This window comes from Ochotona curzoniae, unplaced genomic scaffold, assembly GCF_017591425.1.
Source record: "Ochotona curzoniae isolate NIBS_2020 unplaced genomic scaffold, NIBS_Ocur_1.0 contig_64, whole genome shotgun sequence".
Taxonomy (NCBI): domain Eukaryota; kingdom Metazoa; phylum Chordata; class Mammalia; order Lagomorpha; family Ochotonidae; genus Ochotona; species Ochotona curzoniae.
This window is the reverse complement of record NW_024466502.1, coordinates 43,782,955-43,807,461: the sequence shown is the minus strand read 5'-3', so window position 1 is coordinate 43,807,461 and position 24,507 is coordinate 43,782,955. Positions and strand designations below refer to the sequence as shown.

General features: G+C 40.8%; 1 protein-coding gene across 2 annotated transcripts in view; it reads left to right on the top strand.

Moving 5' to 3' along the window:
• The first annotated feature begins 249 nt into the window (after positions 1–249).
• HTR2A (5-hydroxytryptamine receptor 2A) overlaps positions 250–24,507 on the top strand; it is a 55,702-nt gene continuing 31,444 nt past the window's right edge. The window contains exons 1-3 of one of the 2 annotated variants that reach the window (XM_040991052.1): positions 318–729; positions 2,565–2,571; positions 3,740–3,933. In XM_040991052.1, the coding sequence (XP_040846986.1) occupies positions 318–729; positions 2,565–2,571; positions 3,740–3,933 (613 nt within the window). Of the gene's footprint in view, positions 730–2,564; positions 2,572–3,732; positions 3,934–24,507 lie in introns of both variants that reach the window. The other variant, XM_040991051.1, reaches the window with a different exon arrangement.

The window sequence follows — 24,507 nt, the reverse complement described above, 5'->3', positions numbered from 1 at the left end:
TGCCAACTCTGAAACTTTATGGTAAAGTTCATTCTGCATCCCGCCCCCCCGACCGCCTTTTTTTTTTTTTTTTGTCCTTCCTTTGGATTAAAAAGATTAAGGCAAGGGTGGACTCTTCTGAAACCGGCCAGGCAGCTATAGGAAAAGCCACCTCAGTCCTTGATTACCGTAATAATGGGAGAGGGGAAGGCAGCCACCGGAGCGCAGCGCCCAGCAGCGTCAGTGTGACAGAGTGCGGGCACAAAGATGAATGGCGTGCACAGGCTGTAACTTGGGAGTCTTTGTACACTGCCTCTGCTGCATGCGGCGGCTCAGACATGGAGATTCTCTGTGAAGAGAACACTTCTTTGAGCTCCACAACCAACTCTTTAATCCAATTAAGTTATGACACCAGGTTCTACCAGAAAGACTTCACCTCCGGAGAAGCCAACATGTCTGAGGCGTTTAACTGGACGGTGGACTCTGAGAACCGCACCAACCTTTCCTGCGAAGGGTGCCTCTCGCCGCCCTGCTTCCCCTTCCTCCACCTGCAGGAGAAAAACTGGTCAGCCTTGTTGACGGCCGTAGTGATCATCCTCACCATTGCCGGGAACATCCTTGTCATCATGGCAGTGTCCCTAGAGAAAAAGCTGCAGAACGCCACCAACTACTTCTTGATGTCACTTGCCATCGCTGACATGCTGCTGGGTTTCCTAGTCATGCCCGTGTCCATGTTAACCATCCTGTACGGTGAGTGGCAGCAGCTTCCCAGCCCGACCCTGGGGCTGGTGAGGTGGAGTATGTGCATGTGTTAGCAGGAAACAGGGCTGGGAACTCATTCAACAGAAGGCTTTGTCTAGAGACCGGGTTGACCATGCTGTATTTTTTTTTTTTACACTCTTCAGTGGAGTTTCACAGAAAAATACGGGTAGTCTGAACACTATGGTGCTTTAACATATGCACATTTTACGTAGGGAAATTAGTACTGTTGGACATGTGAATTCTACGTAGAAATGGGAATAAGACAGTTTTGAATCCACTTCTGTTTGTGCCTTCATACCACCCACAGGGCCAGCCTTCAGGAGAGAGTAGTTTTATCTTTGTCACACAGTTTTCCGCACTTCTAATGGAGTGGTAAAACCCTTGAATTTATAGTGAGAACATTAGTGGTGGAGTAGGGCGACAGTTACAATATGCAGAGTCCCCCATTAGCATAAGTCAATTACTCCCCTTGGCGTCATTGTTCCCTGCCCAGAAAAGCTAATCTGAAAACGTGCCTTTGAATTACACCCTCAACTCTTTAAAAAATGCCTCAGTATAAACTCCTCCCTTCTAGATAGAGGACAGTAGAAAACGCAGATGCATCTCATTGTCTTCCCCTGCTTGAAACAAGCAAACCTCATACACAGTATACACTGTGATGACTTAAGCAGGACAGAGAATGCCAGATTTCCCAGAGAAGGAGAGGCGGGAGGGGAGAGTGCGACAGAGCATGAATGAATGAAGAGTTGAAAACAGCTGACACTGGCACATCACCAGTAATCCAGAGCTCAGGTTGTGAGCGCTATCTTAAAGATGGGATTTTCTTGCCAACTCTGAGAGTAACATTCTCAACACCCACCCTGCCCTGATGTGCAGGAAAGCTGGTACCAGTTTGCCCAGAGCTTTTGATGTGCTTTACAAGACCAGCCCCTGCTTAACTGTTCAAGTATCAGACCCGAATTTTTTCGCAAAACTTGCCCATCATTTCTTAGGCAGAAAGGTCCTCACCACCTAAAACCCTCCCCCCTTGGGAAACCAATTCCCTGGGGTGGCTGAATGTAACCAAAACTACCCCAGGAAGGCAGCGATGACCCTGGTGGCACGACCAGCTCGGGGTGCAAGGGCGCCCCCTTGTGGCAGTTGCTCAGCCTGCTCCTGCTACAGTCCGGCCCCTTCCTGGGACCCAGAGCCACTCCTACCAGGGAAATGTCCCCTTCCTTATCTGGGGCCGGAGGCCTGAGGCCCCAGTTTACATGTTGACATCAACACACAACAGCCACTGCTGACTTCCCCTCTGACCACTGCAAAAGGAAAGTTTTCCTTTTAACTCGACTGCTTTGCAAATATTGCAACTGAATGGGACCTCATCAAGCTTGTATCTTGCACCCTTTGTCTAAATAACCCTGCGCAAGTTTGTGGTACAGAAAATAGAATGACATATGGAGCGCTGGGCTTCATCTGTCTGCAGCACAATGGAAGAGTGTGCTTGATCATTTTCCTTCTCACATGCAGGCAGAGCTAACACCATTGCTTTTGCTATCATCATAGCTACTTAAAGTCCAAACAGCCTTTGATTCCCTTCCAAAACACCCGTCAAGCCAGGGTCACTTTGCTCACCATCCATGAAGCATAATCCACTTCAACAGCAAGTGAGCCATCATGCCCTAATAATGGAGTTGTCTGAGGAGCTTTAGTGTTTTAGTACTTGCAACACACCTTTGCCTGCCCGCCAGAAGTAATGTTTTCATTGTACTAGGTCAGGCTGCGGGCATAAGAACCTACCCAAGATTTGTCCAGGGACTCCAGCTGCAGCTGTGCATGAGAAGCACTGTTGTAACAGCCATTCAACATGTGGTCTGTGAGTCAGGTGATATCACCTGGGAACCTGCTATAAATGCCTATCCTTAGGCCCACCCCAGCCTAACCAGTTCAGAACACCTGAGCCAAGTACAATAGCCAGTTTCAACCCTCTGGGAGGAGGTTGCTCACTCATTTAACAACTGCCCCTCCAAAAAGCAGCTCAGTACAAGTCACTTGTGCTTTTGATTTTTCCACTCAAAATTCAAGTTTAATGCTACAGTATCATTAGATAATGCATCTCTTGTTCTTCAGAACAAAACATTCCCATTCTGGATTTTTAACCTTTTAGCTATTCATTTCCATCACTACATAGTAACTCCTAGTTGGCAAAGGGGTGATACATAACCTTGGACACCTACAATCTAGTGAAAATGGCAGTACAGTAGGAAAGTGTACCTAAATGGAAGATGCCAGAGCATACATATGTTTAGCTAAACTGTTAGCCAAACTGTTAAGATTTGGTTGAAATGCAGAGTTAGAAACCAAGAAAAAGAGGTAAGTCAAACTTGGCATATGCTGTTAAGCATCTGAGGACAGCATTATGGTGTAGTGAGTTAAGCCACTGTCTGTAGCGCCAGCATTGTAGTTTGGGTCCCAGCTCCCTGCATAAGTGGAAAAGAAATGTGTGAAGTAGTGAAGCATGGCCAAGTACTAGAACCCCTGTGCCCCTGTGGGAGATCCAGAAGTTGTTCCTGGTCTCAGCTTGGTCTAGCCTCAGCCTTTGTGCCCAACCTCGCTTCAGCTTGGCCCAGCTCAGGCCATTGTGGATACCTGGGAATTAAAACAGCAAATGCAGAATGTCTGGTTCTCCCTGTCACTTTCAAATGAGATCTCAAACATGTAAACTGGGGCAGGGGGAAGGCGAGCTCCCTGAGGAGGAGCTCAAAGTTTTCTACCATGCACTGACAGAATTGCAGATACTAGAAATTTCAAGCCAATACTCATTAGCAGTACACTCTTGCCCCCAGAGAAGAGCAGTTCATAGGAGACTGTTGAAACATTGAAAATTCCTTGCATCACCCTTCACTGCCACCCCTGCTCTTCCCGGACAGTAACTGCTGTCATGGGGTGTGGCTCACATGTACCAAGAAGCACCAGGCTGCTTCCTGACACTGACCTTCTGCATCACAGGGTACAGGTGGCCTCTGCCCAGCAAGCTGTGTGCTGTCTGGATTTACCTGGACGTGCTCTTCTCCACGGCCTCCATCATGCACCTCTGTGCCATCTCGCTTGACCGCTATGTGGCCATCCAGAATCCCATTCACCACAGCCGCTTCAACTCCAGAACAAAGGCCTTTCTGAAAATCATCGCCGTTTGGACCATCTCTGTAGGTGAGTGGAAGTGGATTCCACTGACCTTGACACGACTGTATGCACTTTCCAGAGACCTGCCCTGTTTTGTTGCACTGAAACCTGATGTGGTCAATGTGTTACTGACACAAGGTATGTCCCAGCCTAGTAGCAGTCACAGGCGTTTTAGGAAAGAGCCTACTTGGATCACTGCCTGCCAATATGAATTTGCATTGCTTTGCATAGAAAGAAATACCAGTAGGGTCAAAATCAGGGAGGGTAACACTGTTCTCCCCAGCCAACTTCCAAGGTCACAAATACGGGATTTCTCAAAGAACTCAATTTTCCATCATCAATGGACCTGTGATCAGTGCCAGGATACAGATTCCATTCTCAAGAAACTTACATGTTTTAAGATCTAGGAAAACATCAAGTGAACAGATGCTAGAACCTTCAAGACAGAATGGATGAAGTGTAACAAGTCACAAAGTGTTCTTAGGGTGAGTGCACTTAAGTGTGCCCAAGTCACTGTGGCCCTTCATGCTGGAACACCACACCCTAGATGATTCAACCGCCTAAACTAGGCTGATTAGGCACACTCCATCACCTCCCAGCACTGATCTCCTGTCACACATGCTATAGGTCAGGAAAACCCAGGGGATGGCTCCCAGAGGGACATGTCTCAAGCAGCTGAGTCAGTTGTGTGCACCACCCCCACGGGTGTAGTTTGTCAAAGACTTTGAAATTTACAAGTCTCAAACTTTCCAGGTAATAAGTGCTGCCATAACTGAAGGCCACTTGAGTGTCAAGACAGTTGCCCCTTGCAGTTTGAGATGGTTCCAGGACCACCCCTTCAGATACTAAACTATGTAGATAGTCAATTCTTTGCGAAATATTATAAAGGCAAACTGAATGAGTATTAAAAATGCCACTGGTATTTGCAAATAACCTGTATACATTGTCCCATGTACTTTATATCATCTCTGCTTATAACAACTCAATGTAAAAGTATGTTAAAACTTATGCTGCATCATTTAGACATTAAGACTTAGCAGATGCAAGTTTTTCCAAGTACTTCAAGTTCTCAACCTGCAGGTGTAGATCCCATGAGCATGAAGGGCTGACTATATCCATTAACATGAGAGGACTTATAGGGTAGGGAGCAAGCGGAAATCAAAGCCTTGTGTGAGTCTATCAGATTGGTAATAAGAATGCCAATCCTTAACACAAAATTTGGCTTCCATTGTTTCCATTACTGCTAAAGATGTGAACAGGCACTTGGAAGATTATCTCCATTCTATAGATGAGGAAACCTGGATTCACAGAGTGACGAACTTTATAGTGCCCACAGCACGGAAGTCATTGTAAGAATATTGTTTGATTATGATGGGAACAACAAGTTACACTTGTGTGATCAGGAATTTTACAAGTCTGTATTTGATTGTGAATGTCACTCATTGGAAGTACAGAATACGCTAGTATGCTTCTGATGCAGTAGGAATTCTGAGTACGCAAGGTCCGTGGCTCACAGGGTCCTATCTCCCGTGAGCAACCAGGTGAGGACTCGGAGTTTCAGGCACCAGTCCCTGTTCTACTGATTTAGCCAACTTCTCTAGGCAAGGAGGATTTTGTGCAAGAACATGTTTATGGTTTCTGAACTTGTACATTCTTGGTCTCATGATCCAAGCAGTGACAGAGTAAAGCGACAGCTTTTCACAGTCCCAGCTACATAGAAACCCTCTTGGAAAAGTGAGTCAGAGTAAGGTACAGCCTGAGTGGAGGACTAGGCTAGATTCGTAGAGGGGGGACATGGGAGCAGGAGAGGATCAAGGGTGGCAGGAATGAAGCAAACTGCTTCACATATTTACTCCAGTTCTAACCCCCTAGACTGCCATGATACTGATACAAGCTGCAACAAGCAGGTGCTGTTTCTGTACTCAGCAATTCCCCATCATGGTGCAGATCCTCTACAGCCAACACTCATTAGGCTGTATCCAAGCACCAGCCCCAGACCTGGCAGTGTAGAAAACATCAGTCTACAGAAAAATCAGCTGCAGAGAAGGTGTTTACATGAGATTACATCACTCATATCTAGGAGTCAATCCAGGTCATGAACCCCAGAGCCCACACCCTGTCTGCCATAGAAGGCAAGCTGCCACTGGCTGGTTCTGGCTATCACCCTGGGAGACTGTCAGGCTAGAGTGGTTGCATGGGTGCTAGCCAAAGTCACTGTTCAGTGAACAAAACTGATTGCCTATCTGCTATGTGCTTGGCACTGCATCTTGTAACAAAACAGGCATTCAGCAAGCTGAGTGTGAAGGCAGGTGAAGAAAGCTAAGAAAAATGGATATTTTACAACCCATGTGCCAGAGGCATGCAAGCTTCATGGCTGATAGGGTAGATGAGTTGTGAATGTAAGAAAAATTCAATTGAAGAACTGAAACAGGCTTGGTTCATGTATTTTGGGGAGGTTTTTTGTTAAGAAGTAGAATCACGGTAGTTAACACACCTTTCACCTTAACCAGTTCAACTTTGTTTTTCTGGGATCTAAGCATATTTTAAGTGTTGTGCTCCTTATACTGCCTGTTAGAAATGAATATAACTATGCTTGCATGTCCACTGTACAATTTCTTCTAGTCCCTTCCCTCACCACTGTTGGTCATTCAACATTTTAAGAGTTCATGTAAAATTGAGATCGTGCATATCTGACATTTCACTATAATGCCTTCAAGGTTCATTTGTCACAAATGAAAAGCTTTAATGCACTGACATTTCTGATCCAACGTGCTCTTGTCAAGCAGCTTTTCCAGCTTTTCCCAGCATCTGTAATATAATCATTTCTTCCCCTTTATTTTATCAACATTTGGTGATTTTCTCAGCATCAAGCCGTCCTTGAAGTCCTGGCATATAATCATACATCAGATTAGGATGAATTTTCTGTTAGTACTTACAGATTTTCACTTTCTAGCTTTATTTGGATAAACTTGATATTCATCCACAAAATCCTTCCCCTGTCCCCATCAAGGAACTGAAATAGAAATTTACATTTTTTTTTATTCAAGAATTTGTTTCCCTGTCATTTGCTTTCCAACTAAGATTTTCTTGGGGCAGGACCCAACCACATCGAACAACTTGATCCCAAAATCCTTCTGGGCAACAGGGGTCTAAGTACGTGGACCACCTTCCATTGCTTTCTTTACTACATTAAAAAGAACCTAGATCAGAGGCAGAGCAAATGGGACTCCCATTAGCCCTGTAATATAGGATTATTGGTATTGTAAGCATTGGCTTAACTACAAAGTCAGCCCTTCAATTTTTGCAAGACTAAAGAACAACCTACATCTCTCACTCTAATGCTTTCCCATTATGTAATTTATTTGAAAGGCAAAAAGAATAGTTAGAGACATACCTGTGAGGTATTGGAGACAGGTAACAGTTCACTCTCCAAATGCCTGAAATAACTGGGATCCTGGGCTAGACAGAAGCCAGCCCTCCCACTAGAGTGTCAGACTTTAAAATACGTGAGCCATCATCTGCTACCTCCCAGCACACATATCAGCATGAACAAGGAGTAGAGCTTGAACTCATACCCAGGCTCTGAGATCTGAAGCAGGCTTCCCTAGCAATACCTTACCCCCTGGGTCTAGGGCCACTCCTCTGTTCTTTGCTTTCTGGACTAATCAAGGACATCAAGTATTCTTAGGTCCTCTTTCATGCAAATGACTGACTTTTTGATACTGTCAGGTCTAAAAAGTCAAACACAGCATCTTAGAGCATACTGTTTATATCCAAATTGTGGTTAATTTTCTATCTGTTTTCTGAAAACATACAGTGTCATTTCAACTGGATTTAATCATGTGATATGGATATGATTAAATGTGGATTTCATCATATGTGTCTCATTTTCTGTTCATGAATTTCCCCACCTGTGATTTTGCTTCTCTTCATTATTCTCCCTTCCTTAGAACTTTAATATTATATGGTTTCTCAGTTTGCCGTGTTCTGGGTATCTTTATTTTGCCTGTAAGTGTATTTTCTGCTCAAGGTTCATGAACACTTTCATCCCTAATCTATAGGTGTTATTTCAGAGTTCTAATTTATGCCGTTTCTTTGCTTGTATCTTTGTCTTGTTCTGTGGCAATCACTACTTAAACATTTGCCATGCTACAATTTTTCACTTTAGCAGTTTTCCTTTGATGTCTAGAGTGGGTCAGTTTTAATTTTTAACAGGCTTGTATTGGTTAAGTTTTTGGCATATGTGTTGCCCCTTTGGGAAAATTCTGACCATTATTTCTTCAAATACGGCCTCGGTCCTATTCTGGCAAACCCTCATTTATGGAAGTTTAAGGTCCCATATTTTGTACCAGTGTGTTTTCTACCTACTTCTCCCTATCTTGCTTTAGAATGGATAGCTTAATTGATATGTTTATTGTGTACTTTTCATTAATCCTGTCAAAAGCTATTTCTAATTTTATTTGCGTCTGTCTGGTACAGTCTCAACTTCAGGTACAGTATTTGTTCATTTTTCCTGGGTTGTTCTGTGGACTCTAGTTTTTCTTCTTAATTACAAGTCACAGGTATCTGAACTACAGGGGGATTTCCTAGGTTTTCCTGAATTCTGTTTTCCTGATTTGTATTTTCATTTGAATATCAGGCACTGTGTAAGAACCCCTTAAGTGCTCTGTCAGTGTGATCTTTCTCCAGGGAAGATTCCCTTAGCAAGTGGAATCCAAATTCTTTTAAATGGGATTGTCAAGATCTATCCATGTTTACCTTTATAGGGTCAGATGTGTTCCTTCTTGATCAGATAAAAGCCTGATGTGTTAGCTTGAGTTGCTCTGGACTCTTAGCATCTGTTCAAGTCAACAGTTTATGTTTTTCACAGATACAATTCTAGTATGACCATATTTCAAGCCCCCTTACATCTTTAGCTTTTGCAGACATGATTTTACTTCGTAGTCAAAGATGTAAAGCACCCACTTGAGCTACGTTTTTTACATCCTTGGCACCATGTCACTTCTAGTTCTACATAGCTACTGAACATACTAGTCAGCCAATAACAAGTAGCTGGATATATGCAACTAATTATTACAATACCGTTTTCATCTACAAACAGCAGCTCACTATCACTTCCCCATTCAATCTGAGTACCAATCCCTGGGTCTTTGTCCCCCTAACTTTTGAACTAGATCTTCCACATAAAGAAAAAGCAGAATCCATATAAAAGCCAATTTTAAGAAATAAAGCTGTTGTGGCCAGAATAAGCAAAGTCAAAAGAAAAATGTTTGCAATGTGTATCAGTAAGGAGGTTGATATCTTTTAGGCATTACACATTTTGATAAAAAAAAAAAAAACACTAACACTAACACTCCACTCAAAGAACAGGCAATTCACAGCAGCAGAATTTGGAACAGATAATAAACCTCATTTAACAGTCATGGAAACAATTTAGAACAGTAGCACTCTTCTCCTGTATGATTGCCCTAGCGAATGTGAGAATACCCAACACTGTTCTGGATTTGGTTCAGTGGGTAGTCTCACCTGCTTCTGTGTATTTGCATTGCTTCTTCTAGATAATGCAAAGGGCATGAAAGTTACATCTACTAATCCCTTTAGTATTTAAGAATCTTTAATGCACTGAAAATATTTTGTGAACAGCAGCAAAGCAAGATTGTGTTGCAGTTTGGGTGTACTGGTTTAGTCCAAGAAAATATTTTGCATATTGTATTTTAACTGGTCTTAAAGCAAGGGGAAGCACATGTGAAAAAATTTAGGGTGTTGTGTGCTTCAATTCGTTTTAGTGAAGGAACAGTATGGTTTGAAACCTAACAGGTACACCCAAACACTTTACAATTAGAAAATAGAGATTACCTTTTCTTTACAATTTAAAAGTTCTACAGATGGGTGTGAGTCTTAGAAAGTGTTTTAGATGACCAAACACTGAGTGTTGGGGCTGGTGTTGGAACACATCAGCTTGAACCACCGTTTGAAACACCAACATGCCTTCTGAGTTCCGATAGGAGTTCCACCTGCTCCACCTCCAACCAAAGTCCCTGCTAGTGTGCCTGGAAAAGCAGCAAATAATGACGCAACTACTTGGGATCCTTCAACACCCATAGGAGGCCTAGGTAAAGTTTTGAGCTCCTGGCTGTGGCAAGGAAAGGAAATGGGGGCATTCTGGAGGAGTTCAGCAGGTAGAAGATCTGGCTTCCAAATGCATCTAAAAAAGTGAAACTTCTACCTCTGTCATGGAAGAGAAAGTAGCCAATACAAAGTTTGTTACCATCTTCCATATGGCGATTTCGGTAACTGCAGAGATTACTCAAGTTCATGGCACTAGATATTGCTGATATTAACTGCATTTCCTCCTTAGTTCCTGCAATCAGCATGGTTATTTGTTTTGCTGCTCACCAAGGCTTCCATCTAATTTTGAGAATGATCATAATTATAAATCAGTTGTGTTTTTCCCCTTGTGAGCCTCTCTAAGTAGCAATGACAAAGAACTTAAGCATTCTATTAAGAATGATCCTGGGAATCTCTGCAGATTATTTTCCCTTCAAAAGCTTAATTCCCATGCTTAGGGAGAACTATGACTTCATCATGATCTATGGAGCAAGCACATCATTTCTACCTGATAGCCTGCTAATGCCACTGGAGAGAAAGATTTTACCTTATTTCTCAATTGTTTACAGCTGAAGTGCGTATCACAATGAAAAATGAGTACTTTTACACTGTCACAATCTCACAAAGATAGCGCTGTCATTAGTTCATTTCAGAGATGTATTTGTAGCTCATGGGGCAACTCTGAGTTATCATGGATCTAAATTGATTTTTCCCCCTCAAGGCCAAGTGTGTCCATGTGTTTTCTGTATTATTTCTGAAGCAGGAAAAATTCTAAGCTGTGCTACATTTCCTTGGGGTTTTAACCCTCACAGCTTGACCAAAGATTATGAACCTAGAAGCCTTGGTCACCAGACCCAACTTCTCACACATATTAACTAGCTTCCTATAGGACATTTGCACATTTAAGTAATGTCACTGTAGCTTTAACTTATGTTGTAGGATTTTTAGCACTTTTTTTATGTTTGAAGAAATTTGTATTGTCTTCTGTATTTGGCTGTTCATGGGTTCCCAATGTTTAATTTCATGACCTAAAACAGTCTCTGACTAGATGGGTCTACCCTTTAAGCTGTGACCTTGGCCAAGTTATGTATTCTTCCTTCTCTGGTGCCTGGTAGTGAGATGGACATAGCTATATATACAAAAACAATTCAGAACGTTGATGAGAAAAGAATCAATTAAAAGTAATTTAGTGGAGAAAAATGAGCACTTCTCTGTATAATATGCATTTTCTACCAACTGCATACATTACGGGTATGCAAAATGAGTAATGTAGCACTAGGTACGTCTCTAACGTTTGAACTCTTTCTGTAGTCTTAGGTTTTCCCAGTAAGTGATAAGGCAACTCTTCACCTATATTATCAATATCCTCAATTCTCTCAATTGACTCTTATTTTCCTGTTTTTATGTCAACTTCTATGCATTCTCTTTCATGGCTTCTAACTCTTTAAATATCCACAGAACCTTTCCTATGACAAAGCTGCAAAGGAACACTTCCTACAGGTTTTTTATTACCTGTGTATACACTTAAATAACCATTAAGACACCTTTCATTTGCTTGTGCTCTAATTTCATTGTTCTACATTGACACCAGTTATCCCAGTACCTGGGATTCGTATGCTACCCTGGTCTTCTAAATTCATTGGGATCTATACTCTTATGTACTGATTTGCCTACAATACTTATGAGGATAAATTTGAGGTTGCCCTAAATTAACTCCATTGTTTCGACACTCCCTTATTCTCATTCAAGCTTAAGAAGTAAACTTTTGTCTAGTTGAAGGCTGGGAACTGATCTGGAGAGAAAACTGTAAACTTTACATCCATTTTAGATGGCATATTTTTGTACTTTTTTGTCCTATACTTCTTATATATTCGTAATGCAAATGATGTTTGGAATAAAGCTGATGCATATCAATAGTTTGATTACTTTAAACTCATGAAAAATTGCATGGTACAAGTTTGATCCCTAGGCAATGATATTCAAGTACCTATGTTAGTGTTCTTAAGATTTGTATTCTTGGAGGAAAAAAGTGCTTCAAGAAAGTCAACTGAACAAAATACCCAAAACCAGATAGTGTTCCATTGGCAGTAATACTGCAGCACATTTCCAGTACCATAGACTCAAACAAAATTGAGGAATTCATTTGGGATTCAGTCGTCTGGGATCTTTCAGATCAGTTTACTCATTTATAGAACTATAAATGGCCTAGGAGTAAACTTCAGAGACTTTAAGCATCCAGATCAGAAAGGGCTTTGGGTATCCTGTTCTTGCTGCCATTCCTTGATCATATAGTGGGTTGGCATCTACCAAGGTAAATTTGTGAAACATTTATCAAACCATTTCTGTCACTTTCTGTCCTTGGAGGGGAAGAATGAAGATTTAAAAATTCTTCTCATCTCTTCCCAACACATCACACCTCCCCAGAGATCCAAGGGAGAAATTTGAATACTATTCCAATTGTGGGTGAGTAGTTACTATCCAGGATCATGAAGATGCTCACAGCCACAATAAGGTGGTCTCGTTCTGCAGTACAGCAGCAGAGAGTTGCCATGCTGTCATTGTCAGAAAGAAAAGCTACTCAGAGGCACCATTTGGCTCTCAAGTACACTGACTTTTCCTCCATGATTTCCATGGGAGTACAAGAATTTATGGAGGTATTATGCCCAGCTAGCCCTAGTTATGCCTAGGAAGCCAAAATGGTTAAAAGACATCACAGAAATCCCTACATAGCACATTCTTTGTTGTCTTTCTAGAAACAAACCCACATGTAAAAAAGCCATCTAATCCCCCAAGCAGCTCCAAGCCTGGCAGAGTACTAGCCAACATCTCTGCATGGTCACCTCTACCCACAGCCAGAGGGCCACTTGCACAGTAGACAGTACTGATTAGCATCATTGTCCATGGCCACTAGGAACTAGTGCAACAGCAGCATACTATGAAATTGTAGTATGTTATACTTTGTTACTCAATAGACTTGATCTCACATGTGGACTATTTTCCTCATTATGCTCTCTAAAAGAGAAGTGTGGTAGAGAAATGGAGTGCTTGCTGTTTCTGCCCGTAGTAAGAGGAATAACATCTATATACTTCCTCTATCAGAAACCCATTTGGTTTTAGGGTTTCCGCTTTCTCCTGATTATCCATTCATCCATCCTAGAATACCGTAGAAATCATCAAGCCAGAAGCTAACGGAGGATCATATAATGGAGTGGTTATCATCAGCACCTTTGGTTTTCTGCTCCTTCATTGGCTCAAGGAAATTTCAACTCTAGTGGTTTTAACAACCAGCCCCAACTATAGTTGCAGCCTTGGAACTCAGAATCAGAAAAATAGCTTGCCCCCTCCTGGGGATTGGGCAGCACTACCTCCGGGCATTTCCAACCTCCTCTGGATTGTTGTTAATGCTCACAAGTTCCAGAGTGTGCTTTAGTGGGCTTTTCCATATACCTCTTGCCTATTTATGTTTTCTTCAACCTTGAATTACCCTTCTGTCAACAGGAGCTTGTCCTGTTCTCCCTTAAGAAAATGCAACCCAGTCACAATTTGTTTCTGCTTTATTACTAGATCCATGTTTTTCCACACTTTTAGATCTATCTCTAGTTTTTCCTGAGGAATCTTCTTCCCAGACATCTTTCCAATGCATGGCATTTGCCCCTCTATCACCTTTAAGAGCCTTTGTATTTCCTACTTTTTCATTTCCCATTTGTGCCAGAAAATACTATCTGGCCAGAATCTCATTCCCTTTTATTGCTCTTCAAAGTCATCAATGCCCCAATCATTCAACTGAATCCAAAAGATGACTTCTATGTTGTTGAGGTACTCAACACTTGGATATGTTCTGTGATTTAATACTTAGAACTATAGGATGCAACATAAAATCACCTTTCTTTGAACCCTGCCCCTCTAGATCAATGCTTTGTCTTTGTACCAACCATAAATTAGGCTGTTAACTCTTCACAGAAAGTGCTAGGGCAGCACAGCCAAGTGAAACCCCCTGTCCTCAGCCCTTCAAGGCTGCCCCAAGTCCTCTTGCATACTCTATCCTTTCATGTTAGCATTTCAAGCACTTTCCTTAAAATCCAGCAGCTATTTGTTGCCAACTTTTCCTTACTTTTTAGCTCTTCAGATTTTAGCTTCTCTCCATCAGATCATTTCTGCTATCTTTGAGATCCCACTGTCCTTTTTCATATAGAAATGAAGCAACGTTCTCAGGAATTGGAAATTGTTCTATTCATATTTAATCACATAGCATTTTAGGAGTAAAGTAGCACAAATCTGTTCTCAGGATACCTTGGCCCACATAATCTAGATTATGTATGAATTAGAAATGTCAACTCTGTTGCTGCCCATTTCTCTGAAACTCTTGCAGTATTGAAGTCTACCTAGTTGCTAGATACCCTGTACTCTGCCCCCTTCACCTCTATGTCTTGGTAATCCACTACTCCTCTTGCATTTAGTTGTTCGCCATTAACCAAATCAATCTTCTCATTCAGCCATCTGTCATTTTCCTATCCATGAACTTTTCATGCTCTACCTTGTCATTGTCAACCATGAGATTTGTCACATTTGCTTGAACCCTTTAAGTGCCTCATCAGTGGAATATAGATCTTTAAAAAGACACAAAGTCCCTTTAAATGACTCCTTCCCATACCTATTTCATCTCCTACTATAGTTTGCCTCATCTTCAGTTCTCCCACTATACACCACATGTCCATCAGTCCCCTCTGCTCACTTAGAGCCCATTTTCAATCTTACACCTCAAATGCCCTTGTATTTCCTCTTAGCTAGCCTCTGCTATCCTTTTGTTTTGGTCCCACATCCCTAAAGGAAATTCCCTTTTCTGCAGGGATTAGGTACTTGTCCTGCTTGGGTTCTTCCATAACCCTTCTACATATTTATCTTTTCACATACAGTTATGGGATTATCTGTTTATTCTCCAATTAGGTCATGTATTTCCAGAGAACAAGGAATAGAAAGCAAAAAAAAAAAAAAAAACAGTGCAGTTGATCTTGTGCTCCAACTATATAATACAGGATGCTTATCCAAACATACATGCATATAGAAATTAATTTCTTGAGTCTGACACTGTGAAGGCACTATTAGGAGAAATTCATTTCCTGGCAGCTTCAGTTTCAAAGGCTATTTTTCCTATTGCTCTCTACATAATTTAAATGGAAGTCCAATATTTATAGAATGAACTTCCTGCTTCATTTCAAACATGTTACAAAATGCCTACTTAGTGGGGTCTAAGAGCTGAAAATATGTTTTGTTTCCCCATTAGCTGATAAGCTCTAGCTTGAGATTTTTGTACAGCATGTGCTAAATCATATTCTAAGCTAAGCTCTTGTATAAAACTCAGATGTTTTACCTCATTGAATCCATTTTCGAAAGAATGTTACAAAGTGGGGCTGACGTGCTAGCTCAGCAGGCTAATTCTGTACCTGCAGCACAAGCATCCGGTACAGGCACTGGTTTGCGTTTTAGTTACCCCACTTCTGACTAAGCTCTCTGATTATGGCCCAACAAAGCAGAAGATGGCCCGAGGCCTTGGACCACTGTACCTACATGGGAGACCAGGAAGAAGCTCCTGGTTCCCACTTCAGAGATAAACTCAGTGTTTGCCATGGGGAACATTTGGGCATAGTGAACAAGATTGAAGACCTGTCTCTCCTCTAAAAATCTGGCTTTGATACAGAAGAATCCTTTTAAAAATTTAAGTACAAGAAAGGATAGTGTTGAAAGCTTCATATGCTTGTCAGCAGAAGGTCACCTTAGTGGTAACTTGTGAGTAGGAATTCAAGTTCAGGCATAGAGTATTCACACTGCTTACTACTAGCTTTAACCAGGAATTACACTTTGGTAAGTCAACCTGCAGCAATCAAGTTATCCTCAACGCAATTGTGTGACTTGTAAGCAATAGATCTTCCTGGATCCATTCTCCTGTATGGTACACTCCTTCCCAGTGGGTAATTCCTTGGGGAGAACCCCAAGCAGCAATATTAATTGGATTAGGGCCCAAAACAGGCCAGGGGCTCTGAATGAGGCTTGAATGCATAAAAGCATCAAATGACTTAAACATTGTCACTGGCAATTTAAAAAACATAAATCAAAATAAATGCACAAATAGTTTGTAACCCACTGTAAAAATTGCTGGAACAAAGCAGAATTTGCATAAAGATGAAACATGTAGCTATCAGAAGTTTGTGGGAGTTGTTTGCCTTAAACCTTCAAGACTTAGCAGAATTTCAGTGGAAGAGGAAAACAGGACACAACTTTCCAAGGAGAACAGCGCATGAAAGTATAGTATAGCTTGATAAGCAAAGATAATGAGCTCATTTACAAGTGCCTTTAAGGCCAATTTTATAACCCTAGAACACCAGCTAGTTTCCTTTTTCACTGAAGGGATGCTTGCTTACAATTAGGCTTTAAAAAATGGGTATTCAGAGGAACATTTTAACGTATCTTTCCCCTGAGCAGTACTTCTTACATGCTAATTTTCATTGTCAGACTTTTAATCCTGTAGTCTTGTGCATTGTTAATATTACAATTCTAGGATTAGCACTGGTTCACAGCAGTCCTGTTGTAGGTTAGGACCCTGTTTGATTGTTAGAGAAGCATTGGAATTGCAGAAGCAGAAGCCAAGATATATATATTGATCACAACTATTTTAAAACTTTCTGGAGAAACCAGTTATACAAGAATTTAAGATGAACAGTTTCATCCATTTTATTATCCTTCTTGGTTTTCATTTCAGAAGTTAACATTTCCTGACCAACGCTTGCTTTCTAAGCACTTGTTTATACATCTGCAATGACTTGTTTGATCCATAAGGAATTGGAGACATGAATTATGCGGACATTCAGATAAATTTCTTTGCCAGTTTATTAGGTCCTTTTTAGCTATTTGTACCCAATTTTATAACTTAGTGAGAAGTAAATGTGCCCCCAGAGTCATCTTGCGGACAGCAATTGTTAATGCTTTGCCATTTTAGCTTTTTAGAAGTATTTAAGATGTGGAATTCTCTAACCTTTGCTTCCCAGTATTTGCCTATTTTTTTCTGACGATATTCTCACATTCCTGTTCTGAAATACAGAAACCCCAGAACATTTGAACCACAGTGAAGTTAATGTAAGTGACTATTTAAGGCTATGACTGTTTAAAGGCTATGTTACCATGGTTAATGCATTGCCACGTTAATTTTCATTGTGCATTTTATCAAGGGCACCACTCAGATTCTACGTACAATCTTTCAGAGAAAGGCCACTGTTTATTGGGAAAAGTCAAGATTGTTCCATTGTGGGTATTATTTCCTTAGTAGATTCATATATATACTTCTTTAAGAGCAGTGCCTAGAAACGTACTCTGATCATATCTGTGTGTGTATATATATATATATATATTCAAACCTGCCTTAGAATTGCTTGATTATTGGTTATGTTTGAAGCACTGTGCTTTTGCAACAACCATCTCATTATAGGCACAAGTTCCTAAATCCCTGTTAAGGTTCTATGTGCCAGACACTAAACACCTTACTGCTCTGTTTACAGAAAGAAAACAGGGCCCTTCCAGTTTCTCAGCTGTTTTAACTCTCCTACATACATCCCTAAACTATTCTTCCAGCTTAACCATTCTATCCAGGTGTCATTTTGCTTGAAATATGGTGACCTGGTTTTTGACTGCTATTAATGTTGTCAACTTTGCTCTTCCATAACATCTGTTAATAGACTTGTTTCCTAGGTAATACTGAAGGACAGCGTTTGCCAATTGGTGTAACTTTAAGAGGGAAAATCAGTGGCCAGAGACAGGCATTTAGTCTAGCAGTCAAGATAATGAACACTTGCATCCCATATTGGAGTGCCTGGGTTTGGTATCCTGCTTCAGATCTGAGCTTCTGGCTAGGGTGTACTTTGGGAGGTAGTAGATGAAGAACAGACTAGCTGAGTCATGCCACCCCCATGGCAGACAGTTATGGCTTCTGGTTCTTACCCTGCTTGTTTTGGGCATGCTTATTTTGGAAACTAATCCAATGGGAGCTGTGTCTCCCTGCTTGTCATACAGGAGAAAATGCATGTACATGCAGATTTAATAATGAAGACTCAATTATGCTTAATGAGTAAATGTGAAGACAAAAAGACATTGTTCCCCCAGAGGTCTTTGTAGGTTTTCCCTGGTAGGAAAAACCCTTTCAAAGTAGATGTTTCAAAGTAGATGTTTATCTGTGCCAATCTCTTTACACATCGGACCTTACTACACAAAATTCAGCAAGTTAAGAGTCGGGATAAGCATCTCTGTAGCAGCTTTTTTCAGTGTTTTTAGGCTTAATATGTTTCTATGGAAATAACTTTGGCAAAGCTGGTTGTAGATAGAAGAGTGAAAGACATACCATGAGAATTTCACATTCCAGTTGTCAGGCAAAAGCACTTTTGTCTTTTTAATAACTTGGCATTTTGAACTCAGCAGGAGAAAGCCCTATTAATTCAAGCAAGAAATATTTTCATTATATTAATGATATTTTTGACTGTTTACATTTCTCATGAAAGGAAAAGAAATTACAGGGACCATGTTAATAGGGAACTTTCCTCAGGGGAAAGAATTCAGATACTGGTTATAGACTTCAAACTGCCCCATTTACCACCCCATTCACCGCTAGCGATTTCCTGAAAGAACATCTTAGCTACTAACACTTCTGCCCCTTCCAATCTTAAGATCCTTTCTTTGGTTTTCAACTATCATGTTTAATGTGGAGAACTCATGGAAGGAATCTGATCAAACTGTTGAAGAGAAATATTTGTAGATACCTACTGCATGTACTCACAGGCAACTTTGTTAGGTATAAAATAAATGGCCACAAGTGAAGAACATCTCACACCATTATAGAACTATTATTTCTGTAAGGATGATTATTTGAGGGAAATGACAAACACTCAAAATCATAGAAAAATGCATAGTTTAAGCCAATTCAGTGAAAAGGTAGAGAAGTCTAAAAGCTGGTAAGCTCCAAGCAGGACTTCCTGTGTCATCACTTTAGGGTTTGGCTAGACTTAAGTGTACATGGATGCTGCTGCATAGCCACTTGTTCTTAAAATCTCTAGCAATGTTTACATAGCTGGTGTGTTTGCAAACTACTAATAAAAGTGCTTGCATAAAGTTAACAAAAACAAGGGCACTTCAATAATTCATGTAAAATGGAACTAAAGCTAGTTTATTTTGGGTGCAAAAAAATCTTGAGGTCTACTTAAAAACATGTTAATAACTCTCATGAAAACTAAGACTGTTATACAGAACATTCAGCTTAGGGATATTGCAACAGTGTGTACTGTGTCTTGTGTGTCTCACCATTACCACAGCAGGCATTTAACCAATGCTAGTTAAATTGACCATTATTGAACTAGTTCTGTTTTCCCTCAATCAGCTGCATCAGCTCTGATTCTTTGCAATTCTTTTCTGTCTCATCTTTGTTTTAAAGTCTGCACCTATAACTTATTTCCAAATTAGGGAAGAAGCAGATAGGTACCTGCTCTGACTTCAAACACCATGATGTCTCTAGAACATAAGAGGGAAAATGAAAGAAACTACTCCATTTTCAAATAGTTTAGACAGTCATCTCTTATGTAGGATTTGTCTAGAATTAGATTTCGATAATCCTCTCCAGCTTTGTAATTCCATTTTCTGCTGTTTGGTTTCCAAAGCTAAGGTTATTAACAAGCCTCTAAACAAAAACTACTTATTCCATTAGCTAGAGAGTCCACTTCCAAGTCCCTACATGACCTTCAAAGCCGTACTCAGAGCCAATTGTAGGTCAAGACACAGGGAAAGGCATCTGAAATCTTACTGGCCTACCCACTGTAGCATCCACTTGCCTAGCAGAGTTTGGTGAACTTTGTACTTATTTCAAGCTAGGGTTGGTCCTTGGTAGAGTCAGTCGTAGAGCCTTTTTAAAGTAAAGCTAAGCATTCTGTTTGCAGCACTATTTGCTTTTTTTCCTTCCTGCAGCGGCTGAGTGCAAGACAAATAATTGTTTTGCAACCTGACCAGCACCTTGCAGCCAATAAGAGGATGGTAACAGGCCAGGCAAGGATAAAGGGATTCTTGATTAATCCTGCATCTTGCTGCATGTGGAAATGAACAGATCAGAATCAAGAGAAAGCTTAACAATTGATCATTTGCTTTTCAGGTAGAAATTGACTTGTGTAATAAACTTTGATCTAGTTATTACAGATCCTTAAGCTTCTGCGTGCACCCAAGTCCGGTGATTGCATAATCTTAGTTAATAGTAATGAACTACCCAGGTTTTGTAGCTACATCCTCTAGTACCAGGTTTCATCAGTTTCTTCATTCCTAAGGCCTGGAACTACCAAATTCCTGAACTAGTTTTTGACCATTGCCTTAGTTATAAGAATTGAACCTTGGGGCCCGGCGCAGTGTCGCAAGTGGTTAAGTCCTCACCTTGCACGCCCGGGATCCCATATGGGCGCCGGTTCTAGTCTCGGCAGCCCTGCTTCCCTTCCAGCTCCCTGCCTGTGGCCCGGGAAAGCAGTCGAGGACGGCCCAAAGCTTTGGGAACCTGCACCCGCATGGGAGACCCGGAAGAGGCTCCTGGCTTTGGATCGGCATAGCATCGGCCGTTGCACCCACTTGGGGAGTGAATCATCGGACGGAAGATCTTCCTCTCTGTCTCTCCTCTCTGTATATCCGCCTTTCCAATAAAATATAATAAAAATAAATCTTAAAAAAAAAAAAGAATTGAACCTTGAAGTCTTACCCCTGCTATTAAGCTGAAAACATTTAATGAGAACCCAAAAAACAGTGTAATGTTTCTTTCAGTTATAACTTCTGCAAAGAACTGGTTCATCTCAAATATCGGTAGCTCTGGCCATTTTTTCATACCTCTGCAGATTAAAGCTGTGTAGGAGCTTACATTGGAGTCTATAAAGCTGCTCCTACAAATCTGGCAACCCATACAGGCATTGGTTCAGGTCCCTGCTGCTCCACCTCTTATCAAGCTCCCTGCCCAGAAAAGATGGCCTAAGCGTTTGGATCCCTGTGCTTACCTGGAAGATTCGAAGAAACTCCTGTCTTTGGCTTGACCATTGTAACCATCAAGTGAATGAGACAAAATTACCTGCCTCGCCCACTCCAAATGCTTTTGAAACAAATAAATCTATAATTCAACCAAAGAATAAAGGTAATTAACCTCAGGCTCCAAAGTTACTTTTCATATTACTAATACAAACATAAGGTATAAAGAGGAGCTTTTCTATTTTTTTAAGGTTTTACTGACAAGTCAGTATTACAGTGGGAGAGCTTGCTATCCCATCTGTTGGTTCACTCTCCACTTGGTTGCTGCTGCTGCTGCTGCCACAGCAGTATCAGTCCAAAGCTGGGAACCAGGAGCTTCTTCCAGGTCTCCGACATGGGAGCAGGGACCCAGGCACTTGGGCCATCCTCTGCTGCTTCCCCAGACCATTATCAGGGAGCTGGATTTGAAGTAGAGCAGCTGTGACATTAACTGTTGCCCATATAGGATGTCAGGTGGAGTGTTAGCTTATTATACTGCATCTCTCCATTTTTCCTTTAGAAAAACATAGCAGAAGTATTTTAACCCTACCACAATTGTTCCCATTTTATATTGTCTCCTACACACTTAGCACAGTTCCAGATATACGGTATTTATATTCTCATCTTATGGTACTGCTTTCAATATTTCCATTTTTCATATGAGCTTCATAGACATTTTAATTTCTGTAATTATTTCCTCATGGTGGTATACCAGTAATTTTTGTCCTCACGACATTTCAGAACTGATCATTAAAGATGTGGTATATTACTAAGTCATTAAGCTATCTACTCCAATTTTTCAACTCTTACATTCATCTTTGTGTGGCCATATTTACTTTAAATTTTTTTTAAAAAGGAAATTACTGGGATTTTAAAGAGTAACTTCTACCAGCATATAATTTAAAGAAACAGGTGTATGCCTTCCTGTTGGAAAAGGTGCTAGAGCAAATATAGGACTTACCATGTTCACTTTGTGAATGTAACCAGTGCCACTAAATTATACAATATTGTGCTATCATCACTCTGCTTCCAAAACATCTTCATCCCCCTAGAAAACTATGCAACTATCAAGCATTCAGTTCACATTGCTTCCAAGCCTCGTTCCTTGCTAACTTCTGACTTTGTTTCTGTATCTTTATCTATTCTGTAGTTCATATAGGAGGGATCCTACAATGTTTTTCCTCTTTGTGCATGTTTCTCACTCAGCACATGTTTTTTCTAAGTCAGCTGGTGTTATAGCATATATCTAAACTTCATTCCCTTAAATCTGGAAGTGATTGTTACATGTGGACATTTGTGTTATTCATACTTTTGGGCTATTATAAACATTACAATGAATGCTGGCATACAAGTAGTATTTAAGCCCTGTTTAATACTTTGGGCCCTAAACCAGGATAGGAATGACTGGATCATATTTGAGGTAACTGCCAAAAAAATTTCCATACCAGTGGTTTCATCTTATGCCCTCAATATACAGGTGTTTCTGTTTGTTTAATAGCACACATGAGTGATGTTACTTTGATTTCCCTGTCCCTAATTAATGATGGTCAGTATTTCATGCATTTATTTGTATAGCTTCTATGAAAAATATCCATTTAAATCCTTAATTTTTAAATTAGATTTCTCACTTATTGAATTTTAGTCATTCTTCGTGTGTTATGAGTAAGCCGTTATTGGACATGATTTGTATGTATCTTGATAGGTCGTCTTTTCATTTTCCTTGTTATGCCCTTTGAGGTACAGTTTAATAGTGAGGTCAGCTTATTATGTTTCCCAGATTCTCCTGTTGATCTACCTTGAACATTTTATTCATCTAATTTACCTTTTCACTCCATAGATTCTTTACAATAAAAAACTTACATAAAATTTTAGATACATTTATAGAAAGAGAAAGATCTGCTGGTCATTCCAAGGGGCTACAACTGCCGGAGCTGAACCTGTCTGAAGCCAGGAGCCTCTTCTGGGTCTCCTATGCGGGCATAGGGGCTCAAGACTTTAATCCATCCTCACCTGCTTTCCCAGGCCACAAGCAAGGAACTGAATGAAAATGAAGTGGCCAGGACACTGTCACCCATATGGGGTCCTGGGTGTTGAAGGCAAGGATGTAGCCACCAAGTCACCACTCCAGGCCCAAACCTTGTCTTACTTTTGAGTTCAGGCACTTTGTGTATTTAACAATGTGTTTGGGAATAAAGAATGTTAGTGAGGCATAGCAAGCTAAGCCTCCACCTGTGATGCCAGCATCTCCTATCGGCACCAGTTCAAGTTCTGGCTGTCCCACTTTCAATCCATCTCTGCTCATGTGCCTGGGAAAGCAGAAGATGGTTGAAGTGCTTTGGCTCCTACACCACATGAGTCCCAGGAAGAAAAAAAAAAAAAAAACTCATGGCTTCAGACCACCCTGGCTCCATCTACTGTAGCCATTTGGGAATGAGCCAGTGGATGGAAGATCAGTTACTCTGCCTTTCCGTTAAGTAAGTAGATGTTTAAGGGGGGAATGCCTACAAAACTTATATAACTTGTTGCTGAAATATTTTAGTAAGTACTGAATTTCCCTCATGTGGGTGTAACGGTTCAATCTTGTTTCACATTTAGAAGTGACAGTGCGGTGGCTAGTTAACATGGTTATATCTTAGGATTTTTTTATGTTTGTATTTTAGTCACAAGGGTGAGAAGAGAGATCTTCTCTGTCTATGTGTTGATTCCAAAAGTGCCTGCAACTTCCAGGACTGGGCCAGCCTGAACAAAGGCTGCATGGAAATCCAAGTCTACCATGTGGGTAGCAGGAACCCAACTATCTGAGCCATCCCCTACTTCCTCCCAGGGTGCAAGATGGTGGGAAACTAGTTTGGAAGTACACCCAGAATTTGAACCCAAGCACTTTAACTGTGATACAAGCATCTGAGTCATCTTAACCACAGTGACAATGCCTACCCTGTATGTAGTTCTTAACAGTATTTGAAGGCCTTCAGGACAGAGAACTGCCTAGACTTCAAGAAGTACCTGAAGGAAATGCTATTTCTAGGACAAAAAAGGAGCTCAACTTAAACAGCGATTCAAATATATTCCTTAAGCGAAGGTTCTAAGAAGTAGGTACAGTTGTTACGTTTCTCAAGAATGCTAACCTAATTTGATAAAACAAAAGTGAGATTTGAGCTGTTCAGTAGGAATTATAAGTCTTTAGATTCAAGAGTTGGGTTTTGATCATAGTCATTGATTACTAAAATCCATGATCCACTGAGCAATTTTCATACTTTGGAAACATCTTTATCCAAGAACTTTGCATACAAATTTCAATAGGAGACTATCCACACTTTATTTCCCATTTCATCTTTAGATTGCATTTCCAGCATCTCAGAAATCTTCAGTAACTCCATTAAGCTATACTAACCCAGCTCTGTCAGCTTTGCTCACCCAAGGATACCAAGTTTAGAT